The sequence below is a fragment of the Solanum tuberosum genome, unplaced genomic scaffold (assembly GCF_000226075.1).
Source record: "Solanum tuberosum cultivar DM 1-3 516 R44 unplaced genomic scaffold, SolTub_3.0 scf01097, whole genome shotgun sequence".
Taxonomy (NCBI): domain Eukaryota; kingdom Viridiplantae; phylum Streptophyta; class Magnoliopsida; order Solanales; family Solanaceae; genus Solanum; species Solanum tuberosum.
Genome location: NW_006239996.1, coordinates 7,004 through 18,364, shown reverse-complemented (window position 1 = coordinate 18,364; position 11,361 = coordinate 7,004). Strand labels below are relative to the sequence as shown.

General features: G+C 31.6%; 2 protein-coding genes across 2 annotated transcripts; both read right to left on the bottom strand.

The window, feature by feature from the left end:
• Positions 1-3,712: 3,712 nt before the first annotated feature.
• LOC102605752 (uncharacterized) lies at positions 3,713-4,075 on the bottom strand. Its single transcript, XM_006367864.1, has one exon. The coding sequence runs from the start codon at positions 4,073-4,075 to the stop codon at positions 3,713-3,715; it is 363 nt and encodes a 120-aa protein (XP_006367926.1).
• A 2,689-nt stretch (positions 4,076-6,764) lies between these two features.
• LOC107059270 (uncharacterized) lies at positions 6,765-7,133 on the bottom strand. Its single transcript, XM_015305776.1, has one exon. The coding sequence runs from the start codon at positions 7,131-7,133 to the stop codon at positions 6,765-6,767; it is 369 nt and encodes a 122-aa protein (XP_015161262.1).
• Between the last annotated feature and the right edge of the window lie 4,228 nt (positions 7,134-11,361).

Here is an 11,361-nt window from a genome sequence, read left to right as displayed (position 1 = left end):
CAGATGCTGTGAAAAACTCAATATTATTTCACAAACAATTGATAAATTTTAATATTTATTTATAATTAAACCAGCATATTGATGCTCCAGAACATCAAACAAATCATATGAATTTACATTCCACCAAAATCGACAAAATAAACCAAAAGAATAACTACAAAAAAGATTAAAATCAATATGTTGTGAAAAATCAAATACAAATACGAAAAAAATCACCATATGAACTGTTTTTTATCAATTACCTGATGAGTTCCATCGTCCGCTGTGTTGAATTAGAATTGAAAAATTATTGGTATGCATTTTGGATCGTCGATCTTAGTAGAGAAGAGGGGTTTTATTTTTGTATGAAACCTCTCTTCATGGGAGATAATATATAACAAATTGGACTAAATCAAGGAAAGTAAAATAATTGAAGAAATTTAAGGGATACGTGATATTTATGGCTGACTTGGTAAACGTTTTTTTTAAAAAAAAATTTCTAGTTTTGAAAAAAAAATATTGTTATATAATTGAAAAAAAAAGTATTGCTATATTGATGTAATTAAAGACTTTAAGTTGTATATTTAAGTTTTATGCCCATAAATATTTTAGTTATTAAATTTCAAGTAGATCATATTTGTTTTGTGATGGTAGTATTTTTTATGAAATTGCAAAAAAAAAAAAAAAAGTTTCAAACGTAGGATCTTATATTTGTTCATACATTTTTATAATCTTACAAATTAAATAACTGTCGTCTAACATTTGCAATAACTATAAAATTTTGGAATATGATCTAATGATTTCTCATAAGATTTTTATTTTGTTATTCATAGACCATTATTTTATTTTTAAAATCCATAAATTACAAGAAAAATATAAAGAATGGCCTTAGCTTTTTTAAAATTATATTCTTGCCTCCTATCTGATTCGAGTTAACCGCTCATTTGATAGTTAAAGAAGAATACTTCAAATAGTAAGATTTAAATTATTGTTCCAAAAATAAAAGTAATCAGTGAAAATTTCTGCCCTGTTATCAATTTTTTCCCTTTACATGTTACCATAATGTTGGTCTTGTAGATTTATTAAATTGTGATCGTACGATTTCTCAAGATTGATTGTTAATTCTTGTTGTGTCTACGACTTGTTCCCTTGTTCAGTTTGATGCTTAATACATTTTATACTTAATAATCCATATTCAATTGGGCGTGCTTATCTTCTTCTTTTTTTTTCTTTTTTTTTCGTATTTAGATTGTGTAGGGCTTCATTCTAAAAAAACGCTCCCTATCAAAACTTTTTTTATACACAAAACTTGAATTCAAGACTTCTGATTAAAAGAAGAGCAGTTTCAACCACTACACCACATCTCTCGGTGATATTGGGTGCAAATTATAGCACAAGTCTTGATAAATTGCGAGAAGCATTTCAAATTTGCGGCTGTAATCGTGGCATTTCATCGAGTTTTGAGTTTTGTGATTGTACCCATAATCTCTTTACATTTAATTAAACATTAGTTAGTACTTTTTAAACTATCTCACATCAAGAGAGACCAAGGTGGCACTTTGACCATCCTTGATGTTCGTACAGGTAATTGGGGTGGATAAAAATTTTAGGTTTAGCAAACATAAAAATATATTTGTATGCTATAGCTATAGTTTGTATAATTGCGCTCCATAGCAAACTTTATGTTTGCTATGGAGCATCAGATTTGTATAAATAGTTGGCAGTCTGTCATTTGTATAAATCGTTGGCAGCTTCTCATTTGTATAAATCGTTGGCAGCCTCTCATTTGTATAAATCGTTGGCAGCTTTGTATAATTATAAGTGTATAAGATGAAAATATATGTATTTCTATATACAATTTTCTCTCGCTTTATACAAACACAAACGCAATATACATTTGTGTTTGTATAAAGTGAGAGAGGCAAGGGAGAGTGGCGAGCGAGATTCTCTAGGGAGAGAGGCGAATAAAAAGATATGTATATATACATTTTTCTCTCGCTTTATACAAACACAAATGTAATTTATACATTTGTGTTTGTATAAAGTGAGAGAGGCGAGAGAGAGACTGGCGAGCGAGACCAGGAGAGTGGCGAGCGAGAAAATCTGGGGAGAATAGCGATGGCAAAGTGTTTGCAACAGATTAGAATTAAATGAAACAGTGGTTATAGCATTTAATTTGAATTAATAGTTTGCTATTTTATATAATTTTCCCATAAAATTTCAATATATTAAAGAAAAAATAGTTCAAGTACGTATGTGCATGCATGATCTCATGAAGATTGCAAATAATTCAACTGGCACTGCAATATACATATTAATGAATTTATATATTTTTTAAAGCAAATCAAAGTAAAACATCTCAATTGATTTCAGCGAAAACCAAAAATAACAAATAAACAACCGTGTAATACCACAAATAGAGTGGGAAAGTGAGTAGTATGTAGGTCGTCTTAAACAAGAAATAAAATAAATAAAATTTTCAGCTTAGCATTCACATACCACGATGATTTGGAAAAGTAGTGAAGGAAAATCCCATCATTGGAATAGCAAAAGAGGTATCTACTACAAGTCGTCGCTCGAATGTATCACTTGCTTCCAATATATCATTTACCGCCAACCAATAACATTCTTTTATTTTCTTCATACTCAAGCACTGCAATTTCTTCCCCTTTAATCCGTCTCGCCGGAAAATTTTCACTGGAGAGACTTTCTACCAGTGCTTCTTTCCTCCGGCTTCAACTTGGACTACCGGTAACTTCTTCCGCCAGAATGACATTTTACGGCAGGCTTGACTGAATATGGATGTGGAATTGGCATGGCTTTTACTTTTGTTGATGCTATTTTGATTCGAATAAGCCATTTTTGCGTGTAACACTAGTGGTAATATTAATTTGATGTTATTAAATTTAGTTTAAAAAAAATTTAACTTATCAACGAATTTTGAATTTTCTGTTTTATCAATGTAAAATTTACAATTTGAAATTAACGAGTATCAAAAAATGTGGAAAGATTGATATTTCATACTAGAATTAAAGAGTGGTTTTCAATTTTAATAATTTAATCATAGTTAAGATGCTTGTTAAATTAATCTAATTTTAACCTTTAAAAATTATATTAGATAAGTGTTACTTATCTAAACATGTACATGAGGAATAAAGAGAAAGTATAATGGAGAGAAGTCGAAACCAGTAAGATAATTATTTTGTGATGGTATTAAATAATATTTGCATAGATTATACGTGATACAATGTAATAATCCATATATGTACTCACCTTTCTAATATAGTACTAGTAGAAAAGAAAGAAAAAAGTCATTTACTAAATTATTGTAAAAAGGGGATAACTGGTGAACATTTCTGCTCTCTTGTTAATTTTCTCTTTACATGTACCATAATGTTGGTCTTGTGGATTAATCAGATTGTTATCTAATTCTTAAGATAGATTGTTAATTCTTGGTGGTATCTACAACTTATGTCCTTCAGCAGTTTGATGTAACGGGATGTGATATCTCTCTATAAAAACCATTTATATTTATCTTTTTTCTCCTTTTTTTCTTCATGAAGATTGCAAGTAATTCATCAAGTGGCATGCACTATAATAAATAAATTAAAAAACATCTTCATTAATTTCAACAAAAATCAGAAATAAATAACAATGTAATCCGTGAATGAAATATGATAATTTGTACGTAGGCTTAAATAAAAAATAAAATGAATAATTTCCAGCTTGGCTTTTAGATACGACGCTGATTAGGAAAAGTAGCGAAGGAAAGGCCCATCATGGGAATAGCAAAAGAGGTATCTATTACAAGTCGTTGCTCGAATGTATCATTTGCTTGGTGTCGTTCCAATATGTCATTTACTGCCAACCAATAACAGTATTCTTTTATTTTCTTCATACCTAAGTACTGCAATTTCTTCCCCTTCAATCCATCCCGTCGGAAAATCGATAATTTCTTCTTCCCTCCAGCTTCCGGCTGGACTACCGATAACTTCTTCCGCCGGAATGACATTTTGCGGCGAGCCTGACTGAATATGGATGTGGAATTCGCATGCCTTCTACTTTTGTTGACGCTATTTTGGTTCGAATAAGCCATTATTTATTGTGCTATAATTAAGTATCAATACTTTTTTTGTTCGAATAATTCCATTTGTTGAAGAAAGATATATATATAAGGAGATCGTCATATAGAGATAGAAGAATTGAATACATGAGCCGCATTATCCCAATTACTTCTGCTCAACTAACAAATGATTTGGTTTGAGGATTGAGAGAATATCTCATTTAAGATACGATATTATTTGATTGATATTTATAAATAAATAATCTAACACATGATGATATTATATTTTGTTGATGGTAATAAATAATAGTTGTATTAGAATATACACGATATAACATACAATCACCTATATGTATCCTTTTTCTGAAATTATTTGTCATGACTTTATTTAAATTAAGGATCTACGTGATCGAAAAAAAAAGTATTGCTATATTGATGTAATTAAAGACTTTAAGTTGTATATTTAAGTTTTATGCCCATAAATATTTTAGTTATTAAATTTCAAGTAGATCATATTTGTTTTGTGATTGTAGTTACTTGGTCTAGCAATTAAATATTTTAGTTATTAAATTTCAAGTAGATCATATTTGTTTTGTGATTGTAGTTACTTGGTCTAGCAATTAAATATTTTAGTTATTAAATTTCAAGTAGATCATATTTGTTTTGTGATTGTAGTTACTTGGTCTAGCAATTAAATATTTTAGTTATTAAATTTCAAGTAGATCATATTTGTTTTGTGATGGTAGTTATTTTTTATGAAATTGCAAAAAAAAAAAAAAAAGTTTCAAACATAGGATCTTATATTTGTTCATATATTTTTATAATCTTACAAATTAAATAACTGTCGTCTAACATTTGCAATAACTATAAAATTTTAGATTATGATCTAATGATTTCTCATAAGATTTTTATTTTGTTATTCATAAACCATTATTTTTTTAAAAAAAAATCCATAAATTACAAGAAAAATATAAAGAATGGCATTAGCTTTTTTGAAATTATATTCTTGCCTCTAGAAAAATATAAAGAATGGCCTTAGCTTTTTTAAAATTATATTCTTGCCTCCTATCTGATTCGAGTTAACCGCTCATTTGATAGTTAAAGAAGAATACTTCAAATAGTAAGATTTAAATTATTGTTCCAAAAAATAAAAGTAAATCAGTGAAAATTTCTGCCCTGTTATCAATTTTTTCCCTTTACATGTTACCATAATGTTGGTCTTGTAGATTTATTAAATTGTGATCGTACGATTTCTCAAGATTGATTGTTAATTCTTGTGGTGTCTACGACTTGTTCCCTTGTTCAGTTTGATGCTTAATACATTTTATACTTAATAATCCATATTCAATTGGGCGTGCTTATCTTCTTCTTTTTTTTTCTTTTTTTTTCGTATTTAGATTGTGTAGGGCTTCATTCTAAAAAAAACACTCCCTATCAAAACTTTTTTTATACACAAAACTTGAATTCAAAACTTCTGATTAAAAGAAGAGCAGTTTCAACCACTACACCACATCTCTCGGTGATATCGGGTGCAAATTATAGCACAAGTCTTGATAAATTGCGAGAAGCATTTCAAATTTGCGGCTGTAATCGTGGCATTTCATCGAGTTTTGAGTTTTGTGATTGTACCCATAATCTCTTTACATTTAATTAAACTTTAGTTAGTACTTTTTAAACTATCTCACATCAAGAGAGACCAAGGTGGCACTTTGACCATCCTTGATGTTCGTATAGATTATTGGGGTGGATAAAAATTTTAGGTTTAGCAAACATAAAAATTATATTTGTATGCTATAGTTATAATTTGTATAATTGCGCTCCATAGTAAACTTTATGTTTGCTATGGAGCATCAGATTTGTATAAATCGTTGGCAGCCTGTCATTTGTATAAATCGTTGGCAGCCTCTCATTTGTATAAATCGCTGGCAACCTCTCATTTGTATAAATCGTTGACAGCCTCTCGTTTGTATAAATCGTTGGCAGCTTTGTATAATTATAAGTGTATATGATGAAAATATATGTATTTGTATTTGTATATACAATTTTCTCTCGCTTTATACAAACACAAATGTAATTTATACATTTGTGTTTGTATAAAGTGAGAGTGGCGAGCGAGATCAGGGAGAGTGGCGAGCGAGATTCTCTAGGGAGAGAGGCAAATTTGTATAATTATAAGTGTATATGATGAAAATATATGTATTTGTATTTGTATATACAATTTTCTCTCGCTTTATACAAACACAAACGCAATTTATACATTTGTGTTTGTATAAAGTGAGAGTGGCGAGAGAGAGACTGGCGAGCGAGACCAGGAGAGTGGCGAGCGAGAAATCTGGGGAGAATAGCGATGGCAAAGTGTTTGCTACAGATTAGAATTAAATGAAACAGTGGTTATAACATTTAATTTGAATTAATAGGTTGCTATTTTATATAATTTTTCCATAAAATTTCAATATATTAAAGAAAAAATAGTTCAAGTTCGTATGTGCATGCATGATCTCATGAAGTTTGCAAATAATTCAACTGGCACTGCAATATATATATTAATGAATTTATATATATTTTTAAAGCAAATCAAAGTAAAACATCTCAATTGATTTCAGCGAAAACCAAAAATAACAAAGAAACAACCGTGTAATACCACAAATAGAGTGGGGAAAGTGAGTAGTATGTAGGTCGTCTTAAACTAGAAATAAAATAAATAAAATTTTCAGCTTAGCTTTCAAATACCACGATGATTTGGAAAAGTAATGAAGGAAAGTCCCATCATTGGAATAGCAAAAGAGGTATCTATTACAAGTCGTCGCTCGAATGAATCAATTGCTTCCAATATATCATTTACCGCCAACCAATAACATTCTTTTATTTTCTTCATACTCAAGCACTGCAATTTCTTCCCCTTTAATCCGTCTCGCCGGAAAATCTTCACTGGAGAGACTTTCTGCCGGTGCTTCTTTCCTCTGGCTTCAACCTGGACTACCGATAACTTCTTCCGCCGGAATGACATTTTACGGCGGGCTTGACTGAATATGGATGTGGAATTGGCATGGCTTTTACTTTTGTTGAAGCTATTTTGGTTCGAATAAGCCATTTTTGCGTTATAAGTATTAATTACTTATTTTTTGTTCGAATAATTTTGTTTGCTGAACTAATATATTTATAAGGAAATCATATGAATAGCGAAGAGTTGAACATGAGACGCATAATGCCTATTACTTCAGCTCAACTAATAAGTGATTTGGTTTGAGGATAGAGAGAATCATAAAATTATCTCATATATATTAGATACGATAATATTTGATTGAGATATATAAAAAAACAATCCAACACAAGATTATATTATATTTTGTGGATGGTACTAAACAATATTTACATTAAATTATACACGATAAAACTTAGTGTGTAGTCACTTATATATGTATCCCTTTTTTTAAAACTGATAGATTAGACTTTATCTAAGTTGAGTGTCAATCGGAAGAACATCTTTATCTTTACGAGATAGGATAAGGTCTACATAGATACTCTATTCTCACATATTTCACTTGTGGTATTACATTATATATGTTATTGTTGTAGTAGAATGTGAAATAAAAACATGTAATGAAGGAAATAAATCATTTAAAGATAACAAGTGAGACTTTCTTCAATGGTTAAGCACATTCATTATTCAGCCATTAGTCAAAAATTTGAGTCACACTAAAAAGATAAGTGGGTTGTTTTTCATTTGGACTATATACTCATGAATTGGTTTACTCATGAAATTATACACCTAAAAATGGATGTATTTAGAGTTCGATAAAAATTAGGTAAAGATTGTCATCTCTAAACAGAACAACAAACAACACTTCTGATTTTGCCATTTAAAACATATATTAGATTAGCTGTGCTAATTGATTAGCATATGCCATCAAATGAATAAAGAAAATGTTTAATAAGATAAAAGATTCCATGAGTAGTTTATCAAAAACTCAACATATATAAGGCAACATTTCTTATATCTCGAGACAGGAAAGCTCACTCCTGGAAGTTAATCGCAGCATTGGTGGACAATCTTGGACAACCTAACAATTTATCGGCCAATAGAGATAAATGTTGGGATAGACAGTTCATTGAACATGTCTCGCACCTTCTTCTCTTTGATATGATAACGAAATTCTCAAAAATCGGTGCATTCAATAACAGAAATTCTGAAAGTTTGGAAACCTTTTCAAAGCCCGTTTTGACATGATCTTTCCAGCACGCATCTGAGGAGATGACAATCTTAATTTTCTTGAGGTTGTCTCAACGCTTGAAACCCAACTCAGCAAATCCATATTATCTTCTTTGGCTAAATCAAGTAACTCAGGGTTGCAGCAGGAATTGTCGTTGACCAGAAAATCATCTATCTGGAGACAACAAAATATAATCAGGACTAAATGCAGGTCACATTCAATGTGACAAACACTTCAACTAGATGAAGAGACGTAAAAAGAAGAGATAAGTTCCAGGAAGTTTACCAGCGTATATTCCAATTCTATGCTGATTGTTTCCACGTGTGGCGAGACTCTCAAAAGACCAGCTACTCCATACATATTAAACGTTGTCAGATGCAACATCAGTGTTAGATATTTGCAATTCAATTCTGAAATGGGCGACCCTTTGAACTGCAACATGTACATGACCTGGTGCAGTAATCCCAACGAAACTAGTAAATAATGGAGAAAGCATTAACAACAAAAGGGAAGTACTTCACAACAGACAGATAGTACTTTGACAAATCTATTGTCTAAACACAGCTCTATGAAACATCAATGTAAGGACTTTCGAGTTAAAGACGAACCTTTGTGAACCACATTCCAATTGTTAGATCAGTTGCATAACATAACTTTTGAAGATTATCTTGGGCGAGGGTATACACTACTTGACGATATTCATGGCAGCAGTCTTTCACATAAATACTTGGGATGCCTTTGATACAGAAAAAGCTGTAAATGAGCTTAGCGTTAACTACAGAAGACACATCAACAAGCCTACACTCCAGATCTTCTCCTGATATTTCCAAATTCTGAATATTAGGGGCAAGAATTTCTAAGTCATCTCCATTTCCACCAACCCGAACTTAATCTTTCAACTTTAGTGTCTTTAATTTTAGGGAATTAATTTCCAGGTGATGGAAACCAATAAAGCTATATAATTCCATTGTTTCCAATGCAGGACAGCCTGACAATAATTTCACCATATCATCATCGGTTAGCCTCAAATACCCCAACTTTATACTCTTTAGAGAGTTCCACGATATGAACACATTATTAAAGCCACAATTTTGAACATCTAAAGTTATCAACGATGAACATGTGCAGAGAGATTCAAGAAATGTGCACTTATAACCATAACCAAAACCAAACAGAAACGACAATACAACATTTTCAACTTGTCTTTCAACAGCAAAACTAAAACAACGATTGATTAGGGTTTCATACTCAGGCCTGAAACTGCAGTGTGATAGACTAAAGTGAGTTAAGTCAAGTTGGAACTTCATAATTTTGAGAGAGCGGGAATGTGTTAATGCATTATGAATAATAGAGAAATCTTCTCTTTCGCGGTCTATTGAACAAGTGAAATTGAAGCTATCAATTAAAGTTGGGAGACGCCGCCATGTTTTAGAGACTAGACAAGTTCTGAATGCTTCCTTAGTTGTTGGGAGAAGTGAGAGAATTTGAACTAGGAGTGAATCCGGCAATTTATTGATTCCTTCTTCCTCTGTTACCTTTTTCTTATTCAGATTTGTCATCTCCATCGGCAAAAGAGGATTGGTTTGTTTGTTTTTATCTCAGGCAATAAAATCCTCTGTATTATATATATATATACTATCTTAAAAGTTAAGATCTCCTGAATTTAAATTTAAAAGTTAAATTACTTAAATGTCCCTCTTATAAAAACAGGCGCCGCTTCAGCAAAAGACGCATTTTTAGAAGAAGAGTTGCCACCGTTTAATACAGTTGTGAAAAGTCGTATTTCTCTGTTATTGTAATTTTCTCCAGGCAGAAGAGTTGCCTCTTTAAACAGTGACAACCCAAAGTTTAGTTTATTGCAATAAAATATGAATCCGAACACAGAACATATGTTAACATTTGTTGGGAGCGGAGACACTTAACATAGACATTGTAATTTTCTACACATCATTATCATTATTTGTTGGTTCTGAAGTTTTTGTGTACCAGAAACTTCTACTTTGAAATTATTTTTTTTGCAATTTCCAGCAGTTGGTCCTCGTTTGTAATTCCTTCATTCATACAGTCTAGCCGCTACTCCTAAAAGGGGGCATACCTGGAAAGTTGAGTTTCTATATGGGTCTTTTTCAATGAACTTTATCAGCTATTAATATAGTATTTGATCAGGATGTAAAATCATTTCTGGATTTTAGTCAACATGATATAAAATGATGCTTTCAAATTTCCTCTGCTTCATACTAACTTCTCTGCAAATAAAGGGTTATTATAATCACTGCACAATATTTTAACCTGAGTGCGAATCTGAAATCTGAATAGTCTGGCCTTTAAGTAAAATGATGAGAAAGTTGAAGCATAATGATTGTAAGTTTGTAACGTTGGAGTTATTTTTAAGATGCATTTTTCTGCATACTTTATAACTTTATTTCCTCTTCTGTTAGGAGACATATATATTGTCATACAACTTACACAACCAAAGAATCTATCTTTCAGATTCTACTCATTTACGGGTTGAAAACATCAACTTTCAGAAAAGGTGAATTGTTTTAGCCAACCTTATGAGTGGTAATTATCTGGAGCCTTGAATCTTCCATACCTGCATACTGCATATAATTATTTTTATCTTAGATATCCCTGCCATCAACATATATCACAAGATGATTAGCATGTAGAATTTTGTGTGCCTCTCTTAGAATCCCTTGCCCTTCAAGTCTCTTGCAGCCTGAAAAAGCTTCTTCGAGCTTCAAGGAAACGTAGACATTCCTTTGAAGAGTAGGGACCTGTACCAAATTAAACCAATTAAAAAGCACAACACAATAGTTTTAGAAGCTTCTCAAGGGCATAACTTGACTTAGCCCAAGTATCTTCAAATTAAGTGTCATGCCCCGAGCCTACACCCTGGGCGGGACCGGCACCCGGAGACCATTGCTGGCCCCAGGCGAACCCTTGGCCTGGCTTTCTTAACTCAGCGGAAACCTACTCAACAGAATAACTCAATGCCATGCAAAGACATAAACAACTTAGATGATACAAATCTGGCCAAAAAGGCAACTCGAGTCTCAAAATAGAATATTTACATATATATACATATACATGGATGAGAGACTCAAA